The sequence below is a fragment of the Tiliqua scincoides genome, chromosome 1 (assembly GCF_035046505.1).
Source record: "Tiliqua scincoides isolate rTilSci1 chromosome 1, rTilSci1.hap2, whole genome shotgun sequence".
Lineage (NCBI taxonomy): Eukaryota > Metazoa > Chordata > Lepidosauria > Squamata > Scincidae > Tiliqua > Tiliqua scincoides.
Genome location: NC_089821.1, coordinates 115,047,034 through 115,066,024, shown reverse-complemented (window position 1 = coordinate 115,066,024; position 18,991 = coordinate 115,047,034). Strand labels below are relative to the sequence as shown.

General features: G+C 43.1%; 1 protein-coding gene across 1 annotated transcript in view; it reads right to left on the bottom strand.

Moving 5' to 3' along the window:
• The window catches only part of GULP1 (GULP PTB domain containing engulfment adaptor 1), a 211,322-nt gene that overhangs the window by 35,497 nt on the left and 156,834 nt on the right, over window positions 1–18,991 (bottom strand). The window contains exons 5-8 of the mRNA XM_066635363.1: window positions 13,649–13,720; window positions 4,648–4,746; window positions 3,882–4,019; window positions 610–726 (exon numbers count right to left, since the gene is read on the bottom strand). Coding sequence (XP_066491460.1) covers window positions 610–726; window positions 3,882–4,019; window positions 4,648–4,746; window positions 13,649–13,720 — 426 coding nt within the window. The remainder of the gene's footprint in view (window positions 1–609; window positions 727–3,881; window positions 4,020–4,647; window positions 4,747–13,648; window positions 13,721–18,991) is intronic.

The window sequence follows — 18,991 nt, the reverse complement described above, 5'->3', positions numbered from 1 at the left end:
AGGGAAAACCAGTACTAATCCCTAGAGGCTGTCTGGTTCAAGGAGTTTGACTGGTGCTCCTTTGGAATTGAATTGCAAAGTCAATCTCAAAGGTTTTTCTAGCCTGAGGGAGGTGGTGCAGTTCAGCTTCCTCAACCCCTTGGGATTAGTATAGAAAAACTCGGGCTGCCAATTGACAGGCAGCCTGAGTCAGGGTGGGAATGCCTAAAAGGGGGATAGAAGATGGTTTGTTACCTCCTCTAGACTAGATGCCTGCACTAAAGGAGGGGGAGTTACTCAAGGCAGGAACTGCTGCAAAGTTGTTCAAAGATCTACAATAGGATTTACTCAATAAATGTGGCCCAAATGATATTTTGAATGATTTGTCTTGCATGTTTCTTGGGGGGGGGGGAATCTACTGAAATAGCTTGCTTATAAGTAAGTTCAGCTGAAGTAGTTTCATAATTTATGGACAACTTTATTACTAGTTTTATGAACTTTCTAAATTTTACTTGTCCTGCAATTAAAACTTCTATAATTCTGGATTGTCAGTTTTGCTATACTCCAACAATGTTTCACTCTAAATGGTATATTGCATAAACTGAGAAAGAAAAAGAATAAATAACTTACTCTTTTCTGTAAACCAGCAATCTGTTTTCTTGTTTCAACATCCTTCCCTCCAGACTCCAAAAATTTCCTGTAAGCCAGGTCAAATGCTTGACCAATAGTTAAAGTTATCTCTTCTGCCTTTATATAAAGTAAATATTACTGTTAGTATGTAAACTCTATTTTATGTAAGAGGAAGAAAAACCTAAAAGCGCATACTGATTTCATTGTCTACAACTTCAAGGTAACTATCCAAAGACAAACTTAGTCTGGAAAGCTAACAAGTTGGTGAATAAAGAATATGCTATCCAAATGACAATATAAAATAAGCCCAAAGTGTGCATTCCAAAACTTCCACCTTTATAAATAATTATAAAATGGGTGCTTAACAGCAGCCCTCGGTTTTAAGCAGTCTCACTTATGGATAAATCTCTGTCTTAAAAGCTAAATGCACAAGTCCCTTCTTGTCACTTAGGCCAATTAAACATGCCTATGACCAATATTTCCTCTAACCTTTGAGGAGAGGGGCAGAGTCCTACTGTGGCTGTGCAGGGATGGGTCCGGAGCACTTGGCAATGATGTCATCATCATTGCCAAACTATGGAGCTCCAAGAAAGAACCTTCACAAGACATCTATTCTGGCCATGCGGCTGCTCAGCTTAGAAGGCAGCTGCCAATGACATACTGTAATTCTTATATCACTTACTGCATCTCTTACAATTCATAAAGTGATTGCAATCTTTTGGCATAAAAAGAACGAAAAGGACATGTCCATGGTGAAGGTTCTTTGGACAAGGGAAGAGAGCTTTGGCTACAACTGTGTTACTGTTTTTAAATCAAGTCCATTTGCAGTGTAAAGAGACTCTCTCTGAAGCAATTACAGCTGGTTACACGAGGAACAACTCTAAATAGCTAAAGTTCTGGACTGACACAGAACATGATTTGCTTGTGCTTCTGCATTATGTTTCCTTAACAGTGTAACACAAAATTGTAAATCACAAAAGAGTAACACAAAATTGTAAATCACTGAATACAAGTGTTTTTCCTTAAGACAAAACAGGTTCACTAAGGCACATTTTGGGCTTATTCTATGACTTGAAAAATTATTTCTAATGGATGGTTGAGCAGTATTATTTCTTTTGGCAAGGTGCCTCAGGAACTGGAAGCAGAGGAAAAAGGAACAGTAAAATGAGATCTTGACAAGGACAATTTGCAGAACACTGCCTTAGCAATTGTGCAGCAGTATTTTAATTGAACCCTATAGCAAGGCAGGAGGGAGAAAAGTTTTCCTACTCTCAGAAGGCCATTTCTCACAGGAGTCTTTTGTACTATGATATACATTTTGTCCTTAGATATGGATATCCAAGTACAAAATGCATATGCAGTCCATCAAGCATGAAGGGTACATGTTTCACTGGATCCCACTTTAACCATACACAGCGGCAGCCAAGTTTACTTTAACATAGGGGTGTTCAAACCCCAACCCAGCAACCAAATCCAACCCTTGGGAGGATTTTATCTGGCCCTCAAGGTTCCCCAGCCTCTCAGAACTAAAAATAACTCAAAAGATGCACTGCTGGATGTATACCACATTCTGCCACTAGAGGTGCCAAATGTAATGCAATGTGATGAAAAGAAATTATTCCATTACATTCAACACTTCTAGTGGCTAAATGGCATATATACTGATGCCAAGAGATCTGGAATATAAATATAAAATATTAGTTAAAACAAAAAAGTTTAAGATTTGGGTTGTAGCTTGCTTTATGCTTTTTCAAAATTCATTCCCTCCTCTTCCCGTGCAAATCAATTTTGTCCTTAGCTCCCCTCCTTCTTCCACCCCCACCCACTTATTGTATTCAATCAAACTCTCAGCACATTGGTCCTCCATGTATTTATTATTTATTTTCTGGCCCTTGACACCATGTCAGATACATGATGTGGCCCTCATTCCAAAAAATGTGATCATCCCTGCTTTAATAAACATCTACTAATACGTGATTGCAAGGTCTGCTCTCTAATTGTAATACTCAACTTTTATATAACATTTTGAATGTACAAAGTGCTTCACATGATGTAGTCCTTAAAACAACCCTGTAACGTACGATTATATATTATAGCTGAAGTGAAATGACTTGTCTCAAGCCATCTAGTAGTTAATAGCAGAGAAAAGAGCTAACCCAAAGTTAGTCCTGACAAAAATGTTCAGTGTATACACATGTACACTTCATAGCCAGCACATGCATTTTTTTTTTAACTTGGAAGTCTTTAGCTAATAGTAAAATAGCAACTAAGGAGCAGCTCTGGATTGACAAGTGAGCATGGATAATAGTCCAAATCTGGCAGAACCAGTTGTGTAGCATAGAAGGAAAAATAGTGCATGGCTGCTAGGTGGATTGGGATATGTGTTTTCAAGAATGATGGCAATTTCAGATATCAATATGAAGCAATATTTTCAGTGACATTTTAAATGCATTACAGCAGCATAAGTGACAGGAGGTTAATAGCTTTGTGACAAAGTTGGCTTCAAAGATGTGAATGTCTGCATGTTTTCTTTTCTTTTTTACTTTAACAGGAATTACAGTGAATCTTCAATTTAATAGACTAACAGCCCAATCCTAACTAAATTCCTTCACATTGATGCAGCAGTTACTCTCCTCTGGGTAAGGAGATGTTTGCACCCTTGCCCTGGGGTAAGCCCCAGCAGCTGCAATGGATAAACTTGCATGGCGCCAGTGATATAGCTGGTGCAAGTCTGTGTTGATCTGTTTTGGTGGAAGGGGGATAGGGCTCAGCGCACGCCACTGATGATCCTGCTCCATCCGGGTGCAATCTGCCCACCCCCCACCCCTGCCCTCGCTGCTCTGTTCCACCCCTCCCTACCCCTGTGCCGGACTTACCTGCTACAGCAGGCATTCCTTCATGTGCTAGAGCCAGCTTTCTTGCCAGCACTGCGAGAAGATGTGCTGATGCACAGTACAACAGCTTTGTGTCAGCATGTGTCAGTGGAGCACACATTCCAGTGGCATAAGGTAAGGATAAGATGGTTATGTAATCGGGGAGGGGGAAGGTTGATTAATTCTAAAGGTTCTTTAAATTTTTGCATTGAAGTTGATGGAGGAACGCATGCGGAAAATGAGCAGAAAAATGCTCTACAGAAAATGGACCTAAAATGTTTGTTGCTTCCAATGCCTGACTGAGGTCTGTTAAAGCAAGGCTTCACTGTATAAAACTGGGCAGTGACTTTTAGCATTAAAAAATTCCAATCTAGCTTTAGAAAAATATGGCGTACTTACACACTTTTCACTGTCAAAGACATAGCACAAATGTTTATTTGATTCAGAATCTTTGCATATGAAAGTGAATATCCTTTTGTCAGTTTTGTCATCAGCACAGAATGATATCCTATGGAGTTGGCAGTTGTGCAGGACTTCCTGTGGAAAACAATTGCACACTTCAGGCGTTGTACTTTAGAGACAGAACACCATCTACTCAGTCCCCTGGAATAAGGCAAGATCCAAACAGGAATAAAAACCATAAAGAATCTAAAAAGGATAACCTATAATATTGTTATGTAATATTAAGTATTCCTCTGAAAGAGCAATATTCTGATAGAGCCATTTTGTCAGACATGACTACAATCTGTGTACACATCTGGATCCAATTTTCATCCACTCAAGTTGAAGCACAAACACCAAAAGATGTTCCATTCAGATACTGGGACAGCTCCAGCTTCATTCACAGGACTCTCTTGTAGGAACACATTCAACATGTTTTGGTTTCTGAGCAATTATCTTATTGCTGTACATAATGTTCTGTTGTCTATATGTTTACTGTAGTAACTAGAAGATAGTAATTTCACTTTTTCAGAAAGAAGGATGGGATCTTGAAGTATATAGCAAATGGAGACTATCGTGACATTTTAAAATCAAAAATAGAGTAATGTAAAAAAATGTATTTACTAAAAAAAAAGAAAAAAAAAAGAACCCATCCGAACTCTACACAACCCTTAAAACAAAAAGCACTTTTTGCAATATTCAAGAGAGAGAGAGAGATTCTTACTTTTGTTTTTGGATCTAGGATCTTTACTCCATATATTGAAATCTGTAATTCAACTTTTGGTGTTTTCTGCCCTTCAGACTTCTTGATATGTCTTGCAAACTAGCAATTAGAAACAAATAATTATGTAAGAACATTTGTTAGAGTACTACCAATAACTTCAGAGAAGTTTCCTTTGTTTTTTAATTTTCCCAAAATTGCAAGCTTTATTTTAAACCTTTTCCAGTATAGCTCCTGGTAAATTGAGGTCAAAAAATCAGACCTCGCTAAAAGTGCCATCACTGGAAGTGATACTTTCATCTTCAATAGCCAATACAGCAGGGGTTCTCAACCTATTGCCCATTGATCTCTGATGGATCCATGCATGGGCTTCAATAGTCTATAAACCAGACACAAAAATATGATTTTTCTCCTGTTTCCTTCCTGTTACTTTGAAAATTGTTTTTGTGAAAAAAATGGTTTTTTATGTCAAATTATGTTACAAGTAGCCCTATCTTAACCTTTCCACTTCCCATTAATGCAGCAGCACAAAATATTGACTGCTGCATCCTATGGTGATGGTTGGATAGTTGCAGAGGCTTCCTCTAGGTAAGGAAACAATTTGAACCCACTCAAACCTGCAACAGCTATTGCGCTGTCCTGAGCTGCAGGATTGGGCCTGGGAAGCATGTTAGCATATTGGTGGTGGGTTCAATTTTTTCATAAAGTGGGCCTTAAATTTTGCATGAAAAAATGAGAGTGAGAGAGACATAAAGCAGAGAAGACGTTTTAAAGGCAGGATTGCATTTTTAAGCATGCTAGGGACTTCACTCGGTGTTGAATAATTTATCCCTCTGCAATTGTTTGGCTTATTTACTGTTTTAATTATTGTTATAAAATTTTCTTTTGATCATTCTCTGCCTTGAGAATTTGTGCAAATTAAAAAGCAAGCTAGAAAAGCTTAAAGAAAAACATAAATGAATAAATAAACAAATCAATAATGTGAATTTAAAACTGGTTTCCTTTCCAACCCAAGTACCTCTTATCATTAGCAGTACCTGTGAAATTCATACTGCAGTTTCAGCTTCTTTTTTTGCTCAAGCTCTGTACATTTTTCAGCAATAAAGGCTTGAACCAGATGCAACCAGAGTTTCAAGCAATACAAAGTATGCTGTTAGTACTGATCAGATCTATCTTCCCTAAACAGAACCAGAATCTCACATTTGGCATACAAATACCTTATCCTTTATCAACATCTATATTTGTGTCGTTTTAGCCAAGAACAAAATGTTTATTAAACGACATTGAGTGCAACTGAATGCCTATAAAACTTCACAGACACTCACTCACTCACTCGCTCACTCACTCACTCACTCACTCACTGTCCAATCCTGAACAGTGCATGCCGGCTAACTGCTGGCTTACTCGCCGTAGCACCAGGCGAGCGCTTAGTAAATGGCAATATTGCTTGATTAGTAAGTCCAAAGAACATCAGATTCTGTAAGTATCATTCAACAATATGGCAGCTAGGAGCTGTAGTACTCTCTCTTTAGTACTCTGCAGTTTCTCTTTAGTTTCTCTGTAGTACTCTCTTTCTAGTATAGCATTTGAGGTTACAATAATTTTTCATATGTTTAGCAATCTTCAGAGGCTACCCCCAATTGAGAGCCCAGTCCTGTACTCGGTGGCACAGCTCCGGAAGCTCACTGCCAGGCTCCCGCTGGTGCTGGGCTAGCGCGGGGCGGTTGCCCAGCTTCTGCGGCTTGGCAGTCTCCCAGACCTCCGAGCCATAGCACAGTAGGTGGGGGTGGGGACGGGGAGGAGGCATTCCGGGGAGGGGGGAGGCCAGCGGGGGGCGGAGAGAGGGCAGGGAGGAGGTGTGACAGGGATGCGTGACGCGGGGAGGGGGGCAGGCTGGAGGCATGCCTGGGGGAGGGATGGGAGGCAAGTCCGTGGAGCTCTGCTCTGCAGGATCCAAGGCAGTCATGTAGGGCTGCGCGTCCCCCACAAGTGCCTTTACCTTACCGCCGACCTTTTGGTCAGCGTAAAGTGAGTAGCCCCATTGTGGGTCTGCTTACCTTACCTGGGAGAAGGGGACAAAAGTCCCCTTCTCTCAAGGCGCCTCCCGCAGTAGTCCGGAAGGCGCAGGATGCAGCGGCAGCCCTTCTCTGTGCCTCCGAGCCTGGGCGCCCCGGGCAGTTCAGGATTGGGTTGTTATTTGTTCTCGCATAAAATGCATAACAATTCAGGGCCTAACGACATTATGAATTCCCTCTGAAACAGTGCTTAACCAAATCTGGCTTGGTCCACTGCTGATTTGTGGTGGTGACATTAAAATCATATTGCAACTGGCATAAAGACAAGTTGAGTTTATACTGTATAGTTTAAGTTTTGCCAACATGGTACCTGCCTGAGGGAGCATAGAAAAGGAGAGTTTATGCAAGAGGGAAGGAGCTATTAGGAGATTTCACCTGATTGAAAAAAAGAATTATTGGAAGTTCAGAAAAAGTACTCCATCAGTAGCGGTGAACTTCTGGGACTCCAAAAATTCATTTGAGCCTTGAGAGCTTGAAGAAATTTTCCCCTCCCTTCTTCCTGACACCTTCTCCTTGTCTTTTTCGATGATAACATTAGAAAAGAATCCCTGTGGGGAGGGGGGAGGTTTTTTCCCTTCTCTCCCTCCCTCTTGTCAGCATGGCACGGAGCAGCTGCCACACCCACCAGGTCTAAGCAAAAGAAGAATTTTCCTGTTCTGCTTCCTTACTTGTTATTCTGCAACAATTTTAGAGCAATAATGGGAAGGGAAGGAAAGTTGTCCTTTACTTAGACCTGATGGCTGTGGCAGCTGTTTTGGAGGGCAGGGGAGAGACACTCAAGGCCTCTGAGTGGAATTTTATCAGGAGGTACAAAGTTTGTTTTGGGCCCCTTCCCTTCTCCATTGGATCATAATTTCATATGTTCACTGAATTATAATTTCTACAAATTATGCTATATAAAGCTATGTAAGCTTACACAAAATGTGAATACCAGCCTTCACACAATATATGGGAAAACATTTTCTGAGATGTCAGGAAATTTCCGGCTCCCCTCTTTTGGCTCCCAGGCCCAGGTACAGTTTACCCCTTGTGCCCTCCTCTCATGGGCCCTTAAGACACTCCTCTTCTGCTGATGCTACCACTGCTAGAAAAGGTAAGAAAAAGGTGGAGAATTGGGCAAGAGGAAGAATTTATCCAAGTTGTCCCAGAATGGCTTGGTTAACTGTCTGACAGTCCAATCCTGAGCTGCCCGGAGCCGCGGGACTCAGTGGCTCCACAAAGGGCTCCCGCCCCTTCCCCCGAGTAAGGGAAGCAGTCCCGCAATGGGACTACTCACTTTAGTCCACTGTTTGGTCGCTGCTAAAGTGAAGGTGCTCGTGTAGGGCAAGCAGCCCTCCATGAGCACCTGGGATCCTGCGGAGTTTGGCTCCACGAACCTGCCTCTCACCCGCCCCTGGGAACGCCCCCCTCCCCGGAATGCCTCCCCCACGAATGTCCCCATTCCCCATTCTGCAGCCCGGCGGTCACGGAGACTGCTGAGCTGCGGAACCCGGGCGCCGCCAAGCGGTGGCTCAGCACCGGCCGGAGCTGAGCCACCTCTGGTGGGACCCGGCGGTAAGCCCTGCAAACGTGCCTTATGGCACGTTTGCAACTGTGGTCCGTGCCACGGAGGTGCATTGCGGACCACAGAATTGGGCTCTTAGTTTCTTACAATGTAGGCGAGAGGATAACTTGAGTAATTTATTCTAATGGTTAGTGAAGCCCTTTGAGCTACATGACTTTAAGTGGGGGGACTATATTGATAGGTGAAGCTGCTAAGTAATCTTCTAAGAAAAGCTGTTGATCAAAAAGCTGTTGAACAACACTGCTCTCGTCCTGACCCATTGCTTCTAATAACTTTTATGCACTGACCCTTTCATCTCTGCCATCCCTAAAACTGGAAAAGCACAGAAGCTGTTTTTGCTCCTGATTCTGCAACAGAACTGGGGAGAAGTTGAGGACGTGGTAGTATCATCAAAAAGCCAAAGCATCTGGTCTTATGATGGGAAAAGGAACTGTATTATTTCAAGACAAGATGAGGAGGAGCAAATTGCTGGAGATTTTCCTTCCATAGTTTCCCCTTGTTGGATGCTTCGCACATTCCCCAGGAATCTAAAGTTGTCACCAGTCAAGCAAGTTCATCTCTGTTCAGAGATTAGGACTGACTTGCAGAAGCTGACTGTGAAATCACTTTTCAGGTAGATTTTTTATTAAAATCCTGGAAAATGACACTTCAGAAAAAGAGCTAAGTTTTCAAATGAAATATTTTGGAAGCATTTATGTAACATGCCACAAATCACTAGACTCTTCTAATATCCACATTTTCTCTGATAATTAGGATTTAAACCATTTTTCATACTGATACAAGGAAAGGGAAAGCAAATTCCAAGTAAAAAGAATATTGTATTCTGTCTAGATGTTACTGCATAAGAAAGCTGATAAGCAACAAGGATGCATCTTATCTAAGAGTCCTGAGGTATTCAATCTGTGCATCCCGCCTCCTCGGGGAGGCGTGGCTAGCCTTCAGGGGCATCGACAGGCATCTCAGGGAGAGAGGCTGGGCTGGGCTGCTCTGCTGCCTGCTGACTTGCTGCTTTTCTGCAGCTGTGAACGAGGTGGGTGGGGCAGCGTGAGGCTGGGAGGGCTGTGAAACATGCTGGCGGAAATGGGAGAGAAGGCTGGCTGGGCAGGCAGGCAGAGGTGCCGCATCTCATCATGGAGCTCTCTCCATGTGCAACCTCGCCCCAAGGACTACATTTCCCAGTGTGCCCCTCACCCCGGGCATCCTGGGATTGGTCAAGACTGGAGGAGAGAAGAGTTTGGAGGTGCTGCATCTCATTAGCACATAGGTGCTCCTGGCAGGCTTCAAAGCGGGAGGGAAGAGTAAGTCCTCCACTTGGGGAGCCCAGCCTGCTCTTAGTGTCCAAATGCCCCAGCCTGCATCCCTCCATCTTGCCTGGGGGGAATAGGGGTGGCATCTACATGTTGGGTGTATGTGTGTGAGCAGCCCCCATCTACTTTGGGGTGAGCTGTAATCTTGCTGGGTGTGGCTGCAATCCTTTCCACACTTTCCGGGGAGTAAGTCCCATTGACTCAAGTGGGGCTTACTTCTGAGTAGACCTACATAGGCTTGGTGTCTGTGTCAGCTTAACCCAGGATCTTCACCTTTCTCTTTTTCCTCCCCCTCCAAAAGAGAGAAAAAAGTCACTCTTGATGGCTTTGTCTCCAAAAATTGATTAAAAATTAAAATCCCCGTTCCTTTTTAGCCATTCCCCCTTTTCCTCCTGCCTCCTTTTTTTTTGGGGGGGGGGGGTACTCTGTTGGCTGCTATTGTAAGACAAAAGGCCCAATCCTAGCTAGGTCTACTCAGAAGTAAGTCTTACTGTGTTCAATGGGACTTACTCCCAGGAAAGTGGGGTTAGGATTCCAGCCAAACAGTCTCTAGGTCTCAGTTTGCATCAGTTTGCAATTAACAGATACACACAAAACAAAGTCTTTCCCTCCCCCAGCAAATTCATCACTTCCCCCTCCCTTTCCAAAACCCTCCAGGTGTGCTACTAACAAACTCAGGGCACAATCCTAACCAGGTCTACTCAGAAGTAAGTCCTATTTTGTTCAATAGGGCTTACTCTCAGGTAAGTGTGGTTAGGATTGCAGCCTCAGAGTGCTGGCAGCCTTGTTTCTAGTGTATAATTATAACACCTTCATCCCCATTTTGGGGGTAACTGAGGTGAGGTGCTGTAATGGGGAGCCGTGGCCTATGGCTGCAAGGATCAGGGGAGGCGCGAGCCGGAAAAGTTCGAGAACCACTGCAATAGCCTAAACAGTGAGTGGGCCCAATATAATCATTTAGTACTGATAGTAATAACATAAATCAGTCTGGAAGAGATATAGAAAGGAAAAATTAGATTTGCCAAAAGGATTTCATTTTACTGTAGACCACCAGCTCCACCTACTGGTAACAATAAAACCATGTATGTTGTATGTTACAATTTTACATTCTGGTATGTTCTGGGGAGACTGAGAGGAAGGAACAGAAAGACATAAAAACTCAGGTGCTCTTAGCTTGTTGAATATTTAGTCCTGGAACCAAATTATCAGTTAACATTTCCAACTGGATGCCAGTTCAAGGTGGTTCAAGTAATTACAATGGTACAATGTGCCAAAATGTATTACCACAGCCCAAGTAACATTTCAGAGAAACTGCACAGCTATTTAAGCAAGCATAGAAGTTGAGAGCATGTAGTCCTCCCAACATGCTCTCAGCTCTTTGAAGCAGCAAGCTTTTAATGAAGTGCCTTGAATCAAAACTCAAAACACATGGAAACATTAAAAAACCACAAGTTTTAATTGACCCAAAAGATTTGACTTCCCTCTATTAATAGGAGCCTAAACAGTTTTAAACATGTTCGTTCACCAATTAATTCAGCTCTTTTTGAAGTTGTGAAACTGTAGCAGTTTCATAAATTTTTAATTGACATTTCTATTATAAAAACATAAAGAATTTTTTTTTCTAATTAAGAATGAAGAAATATATATCTTTATTTTTATCATTCAGGTTTCTCATGCAGAGCATGTTCTAAGTTGATTCACAGAAATTTAATGATGCATCTTTAAAAGGAATTAAAAAGGTGACTATTTAGTTTACCATGGAATACTCATATTGAGTGTCTGAACTCATTTCTCTGTTTATTTCCCCAAACCAAGATTATTAACTTCACAGTTTAAGATACAATTTCCATCCTCTCCTCACTGCTTACCTTCTCCTATCTTCATCTCTGCTTTTTGCTTGGAAAATAAACTAATTCCACCATGTTAGTTTGTATGCAATAGTTGCACAGTTGTAGAAGAGCTTTGGGTCCAACATACTTTCCACTTTATTCCACGATAAATCACTGTAGGAGGCACCTTTTTACGTAGTAATATTACATGTTCACCAATTCTGAATAGCAAGGGCATGGAGTCTCATGGCTACTGTAAAACTTCTAAACTCCTTTCCACTGGACTCCACCTTGAGCCATTTTTAAAGAACAGTGCAAGCTTTTTCTTTTTGTTTGTTTTTGTTTAGGAGGCTGTCTTTTGATGTGCCTATCTGAGAAAAGGTCACTATACACAATTTTGGTAGATTCTCCCCTCCCCTCCCCTACAATACCCTGTGCCACATCCCAACCTGTCCCCAGGTGCTCCTTCAACTTTTAGGAGAGGAAGTCTTGTTCTATGAGCTTTCTACCACAAGTTTCCTTCTGCTCAAAGTGGTTTGGATCCAGACAGTTTGATACCTATTTGATAATGACTCCATTTTAATGTAAGAATGATGGAACTGCATTAATGAGTCTATAGTACAGGAATGACAACTATCCCCAGTATCACAGACTTGTTATACCTGTGCAGCGGCCAATGGTACAACTCAGCAGAATGGCATAAAGAAGGAGAGAGGAGAGGATAAAGGTGCAACAATGGATAACTTTAACGGAGAGGATAATACAATAACGGGAATGGAGAATCAATAAAATGCAATGTAATTTCTTCAGCAATCGCTCACACAATTCAACTCTAAATGTAAGTCATTTCTAGGTAGATCAGAGAGGGAAAGGAAATTGTTACAAGGAGAAGGGGGCATATAACAGCTTAACCAAAGTTGGATAAAAACGGAGAGAGAACAAGACATAGGGAAATTTAAAGGGTTACCCAGGGGAATTAGGGATGGAAAACCAAGGGTTTTGCAGGAGGGCAGGAGGAGAAGGGCTGGTGGAAAGGAGGGAAAGAAGCAGGGGAAATCCAAATCCAGCACATGCCTTTGGCTGAGTTGTAGTTCTCTGTAACCTCTAGGCTACAAGCAAGATCTGAGTTCCTTGGCAGGCCATGAAATCACTTCACTCCCTCACAGTGGGAGAGGACTACCTACAGTCCCATAGGAAAGCAGAGGGGCTATTGTCGAGAGAACTCACTAAGGGTCTTTTGGGGGGCCTTGATGGTCAGATTGTTCAACCCCAGCTCGAAATGGGTGCTTCCATGGTTTTTCACCCTGCTGAGGGTGCCGTAACCAGTTTAGACTTGCTCTGGAGGCAAGGGCCTCAGTTGCCATACGGCTCTTGATTAGATTTGCCATGGAGCTGGTAAGAAAAGGTAGGGTTGGGGAATTCTTCTTTCATGTTGTTTACAACTTTGTTTGCTCCAAACTCAGGAAGCTATCACGAGGTACAATGCTCGGTTATGCCCTATGAGATCCTTCATCATTGAACTACTACACTCATAGCAGACCGAGCAGAGACTGCAACAAACATTTTATTGACGATGTTGCATTCTTGAGAAATTTTTCCATTCAGTATTTTCCCAGTCTGCATTTTTCTGTGAACTTCAATTCAATCTGATATCCCAGTTTATTGTAGCATTATTTGCCAACAGCCGGAACACAGTACGAAAGTTTTCAATTCAGACATAATTTCCAACCCTCGGTAGTGACAGAGAGAGGTTAACAGTTCATTTTTTGCATCCCTTCTGAAATTAACACAATATCTAGTATCTTCAAGAATTCCTTCACACAGCCCACAGTCTTTGAGCATATTACTGCTAAACAATGTATACATTCATAACATTGACATGTGGTGGTCATTATCAAATGTTTCTGCCTGCTAATCAGTGTCTGCATGATACTATGTAGTATGCAATATTTATTCATAACTTTTATAATTGCAATTCTACATTTCTGAGGATATTAAGTCACAGTTTCCTTTTGGTTGCCCTTATTTTGAGAAAGAAAAAAAAAAGCGAGAGACCAACTCTATACATACAAAAGTCTACATGCTTTTTATTCTGTGATAGTGTAAAATAAAAATTACAGTGCTGTTCTTTTGCTACAAACAAACTTTAGAATGCTTGTAACTCTGCTTGTACTATATACATAGCATTGCTTGTAACTATATATATTGCATTTTAAAAGGCTTTCCTACCTTAAGCTTCCTAACAGCATCTCTCACAACTTCTGTACCTTTGGGCTGCTCCACTTCTGTACTGCCAAGAAACTGAAAACATTGTACTTTGTGAGAAAAAGTAAAGCAAGCTAGTCAGGTGTTCTTGTTTATTTTACATTGTCTTAAAACAAGTAGTATCTTAGCAGACAACAATCACTGTATGATGTTAAGGACTACATTAAATATACACTCGCATGTTCTAACTGATTATGCTGAAATACTTTACTGATTTGAAATAATCTTTTTGGTCTGTTTTACAGATTTCTGAGTGCTCTAGCCAACTTTAGTTCTGAATGCTTTGTAGAGGCCATAACTTTTTAGGAATAAACAAATTAGCAAGAGAAAACACAATGTTTTATGAAACCATTTCAGACTGTGGCTGAGGTTTGGACTCTAACACTGTGAAACCTGAACACAGCAACAGAATTAATGAACCAGCCCTAAAGCATGCTGTGCTAGGACATTATCATAAATCACAAGAGTTATGCCCGCATTCCTGGCACATACACTGGCACAAACATTTAGGAGCAGGTGAGAAGCATTCAACTGTACACTCAAAGTGACTTGTAGCACTGCTAATGCCAGTGGAGACTATGGAACCAATTCTAACCTTTGCATGCAGGCTCAACGCTGGCACGCACTGTTGCAAACGTGCTATAAAACACATTTGCAGGCAGTCCCGCAGGCCCAATATTGGAGTTAGCCCAGCATGAGCCTACCAGTCTGACGTCTGGCACTTGCCCAGAGTGCCAGGCAGTGGAGAGGTGAGGGGACGTGGAGGTGGTGTTCTGGGGCAGGGGGGAGGGTGGGGAGGAGGTGTGACAGGGGAAGGGAGAGGGGTGGGAGGGAACGGGACCAGCAGAGTCAGCCCTGCCAGATCCAGAGCCCTATGTCAGGCCTCTCAGCCAAGTAGATTACACTAAGATGCAGAGGGCAACATCACATACTACAGCATAGTGTTTTCTTATATCTTAAACTTGCCATAAAGGTTGAGCAAAGAGCATTTTCTTGGATGTGACATAATAGGTGGTGCATAGATTGTGCACCTTTCCAGTGAGGGACTGTGAAGTCCATGGCATGGGGGGGGTCCTGGCAAGGAGGGCGTTGACGGAGCACTGGCAGCGAGAGGGACGGCCGATAAACTGAGCTTACCCGGTCCCAGAAAACGACGAGGAAGCTTCATGGAGGGTCTACACCAGCGATTTATTTGAGTTATATTCTTGACACTCATATGATCCTATTAACTCACAGGCCCCCAGTGTACATACAGTCTCTAACATGAACCTTGCCTGTTTAGAATCACAGGGCGGGGGGTTCCTTGATGGGGTGCTCGGGATTCCCAAGACCCTGAAGGCTCTGTGGTCCAGGAAGACAATCCTGAGGTAATTGGCTTGTTTGTGGGTGGGTATAGGGTGGTTCTGGTCACCTCCTTTGGGGGATCAGCTGAGGCCTCCCGGTGGCCTTGGTGCCTCCTGGTGATATGGACTAGTTGCCCTTTGCCCCTTCTGGGGTTCTCCTGGTGGTCCTGAGAAAGGGGTCATGGCCCCCAAGGGACCCCTGGGTTTTCCTGGGTCCCCACCAGGTCTGGATTGTGGAAGGGGTGGTCCCCAGGTGGGTTCCCCCAGTGCCCGCCTCTTCCCCCTGGAAGAAGCCTGGAGGAGAGCGACCGCTTTCTCTGGTAGCCAGAGCTATGAGCCCAGCAGCCCAGTGGCCGGGCTCTTCCCCTTCCTGCTCCACCCCCAGGCTGAGATCCCACAAGATCTTGGGCTTGGGATAAATAGCCGGCCATTTGGCGGGTGGTGCCATTGCAAGCGGGCGTCCGCTGCCTCGGCTGCTGCTCCACTCTAGGTGCGGGCAGCGCAGCTGCAGCCCCGACCTCAGGATGGTTGGCACAGCTCCCCGCTGCTCATGGGAGAGGCACCCGCCTCTCCACTCACCCACCTGTGCTTCCCTCCTCCTTCCTTCCTCTCCAGCCTCTGCCTTCCCGTGGTGACCTCCTTCCTCCTCCGCTAATCTCCAGGGGTGAGCGCCGCATCCTGCGGGGTGTTGCCCTGACTCAGGGCTTGCTCCTGCCCCACCTCCCAGATAAGTGCAGCTTGTGGGGGTCCTCGGGCAACAGGGACAGTATATGGTGGTGGGATTGGAGAGGAGATCTAAATATACAGCAGTATGCTGTTTATTTGGCATGGACTGATGCTTAGAATGAGGCCTCATCTGCATGCTTGTTGGATACAAAGCACTTTACAGGAGGGAAGGGAACTTGATTAATAAAGACTCCACGAGTCATGAAAAACTGATTTGGACTCAACTCACGACTCGGGTACAGTGACTCAAAAGTTGACTTGAATAGACTCAAGTCCCAACTCACTTTTGTGTGTGTGTCAGCATGCTTGTTTACTTTTTTCTTTTTGGCCAAGCCTGACTCACAGTGTGACTTGTTTTGCATAATGACTAAGGGCGCAATCTGCTCCAGTGCAAGGAGCAGATTGCCTCTCCAGGAGGCTTGTGCTACATCCAACGCAGGTTCATTGGGTGCAGCGGCTCAGCCACAGGCAAGGGGAAGCTCTTCCCCTTACCCGTGGGTAAGGGCTGCATGCCCCTATGGGTCTTCTCGGACCAGCGTGACCTCCAGAGGTGGCGCGAGTTCAAGGAGAGTGGAGCGGCACGAAGCCGCTCCGCTCTCCCCTGAGATGGGGGTTGGGATTCGGCATAACCGCCGGGTTCCAGCCATGCCCCCGGCTCCCCTTGTGCCCACCTCTGGGCCCGCCCTCCCCCAACCAGGAACACCTCCCCCACCCCCTCCCCATGCCTACCTTTGCTGCTTGCGTCAGTGCGGGAGCCGCGGTGGAGGCTTCTGCCTGCCTGCCTCCGCACGTCAGTGCATGTAAATGCGCCAACATGGCTCCCAGTCACAGAGGCGCAAACGTGCTTTACAGCACATTTGCGACCCTCCTATGCCGGCCCAAGGGGCTTAGGCCGGCATAAGGCGCACTTTGGATTGCACCCTTAGACTCAAGTTAAAAAATGACTCTATAGCAGTTCAGGACAAGTTGTGGCAGCTGCATGTTATGACTTGCGAGTCAACTCAAGACAGGGGGTCAGACTCATGACTTGACCCATGACCTTGACACATCCCTGCTTTACATTTCTGTGGCACCTTATTAAGGGTGCAGAAGAGATGGTGCGTGTGCAGAAACCTTTTGACAAACTCCATAGCTCACATTATCAGGACCAATCAGCAATAAAGAACACATAATAGGTTTATGGTCTAACCTCCCATTTTGGCACCTGAACCAGTGAAGAATAAACCATGATAGAAAAACAGAGATAGTTTTATGCATACGCAATAAAATGGTACATAAAGTTGCCACAGCTGCAGTACCAACAATACATAAATGTAAAAGTTCCAATGATAGGTGTGACTTCTCTGAACAGTTCTAGGGATACATAATGTGAAGCCTTAATCCACTGCCCAAACAGGGAGATTTACATTTTTTCCCCTGTGTTGAAAAATGTGACATGTGCTAGGTGGGAAATGTTTCAGATCATATTTACTCAAGTAAACTGCTGACTAATTAAATTATCCCTTGAGCAGTGATCCAAAAAGAAGCTCTCAAAGAGACGAACCACATTTCTGTGCTCGGTTAACTGATATGGTGGATAGACAAGGAAAGGTAATAGGTTCTTTGATTGCAAACATACTGCGGGTGGATTAGACACTGGACAGGTTATTTTAATAGGCTGCTTTTTTCCTATTGAAACATAGCATCTCTAAGGGAATACTTAATAGAAAAACTTCACTCTCCAGTATCGTTTCTAGGCAGGCCAAGAAGTTGTGTCTTCTACTAAGTCATTTCTGCCCAATGTCGCATAGATGCAACAGGGGCCAAAGGTGTACACCTGTGGGCCGGGCAAAAGTGGATTAAAGCAGTACAGTTTGCTCCTTAGGTAAGACTCTGCCATCTCAGATGTCATCAGGTGCCATGTATGCCTTCCCAGCAACTACAGGATAAAATAAGTACCTTTAAAAACCTTGAAAACTCATTAGATTTCAAAGTATTGATGTGTCCTAAAGAGGGGGGGGGGGAACCACAACTGAGGCATTTATTTTGAAGAACAGAAAAGCAGTGTGTCATTTATTTTATTTGTTTTAACATTTAGGAAGCCGAATTAACGATAGACGATTCTTTCAGTGCCTAATGGATGAGTATTATTGTTGGACACACCCAAAAAAAAATACAGTTATGGATTTTTTTTTGAAGTTCAAGAATTTTTTGTAGACGCACAGACAAAGGGAACCACTTCATCAATAAAAATATTTTAAAAATGACATAATGAAGTACAAATATCATTTCAATGTTATCTATTGCCCATTTTCTTGATTTGCAGTTTATCAAATAAATGACACGATGCAGAGTCCACTCAGAGCTCTTTGCATATCATGTAGCCATTTAAGAATGTATTAATTATCTTTCTAATTTTTGCTCCCAATTCATTCAAAATTGTTTGATATATTAACAACATAATTGAATGTTTGAAAAATATCCCACATATACATGTCACACTCTGGGGAGAAAGTTCTCTTTTTTGCCAAGTTCAAATTAGAATAATTTAATGAGTTACAATTTATATGAAAATAAATATGTTAACTGTATCAGGGTTGAATCCGTTCAGCTATTTTTCTCCTTCCCTAATTCATTCTATGCGTTTCCTCACTGATATATTCACATATTGGAATATAGATTGCCCAGTTAGGCTCTCTTTCTCCAAATGTGAGCACACAGGGGCTACTGCCACTCTGCTAGCACAAGCCCCATTAACGAGAGACCACCTAGGAATCAAACATAAGCTTCTCTGAATACTTAGGGAGAAAGAGTGGGCTTGTTAATAAATTTTAAAGTTCACAGGTAATGGACATCCTGGAATATGAGCACTACATGAGCTCAAAATTCTCATGTTAAACAAAGAGCTGTATGGAGTAATTTTAATTATGTAGGATCAATCCATAAGCGAGTTGCAAAAAATACATTTGCTACCCATTTCATGGTAATAACCTTGACTTTTCTTTTTGCATTTGTAAAAATTGATTGAATTGACAATTGGTATTATTCAAGGCAGTTTTCATAAGAAAAACAAATGTCAAAATGACATTTCATTGCAGTTCATACATCTGAATACCTGGCATACAGAAAATTCTCTCTTTACAGCTGGGACATTTAGATTGGACACTGGCATTTATGTACAGCAGCAGCAACTTTGATGGTGTTAGAAAAGGGACAAGACTCTGTGACAACAAATATGTGGACTGCTGTATATTATGTT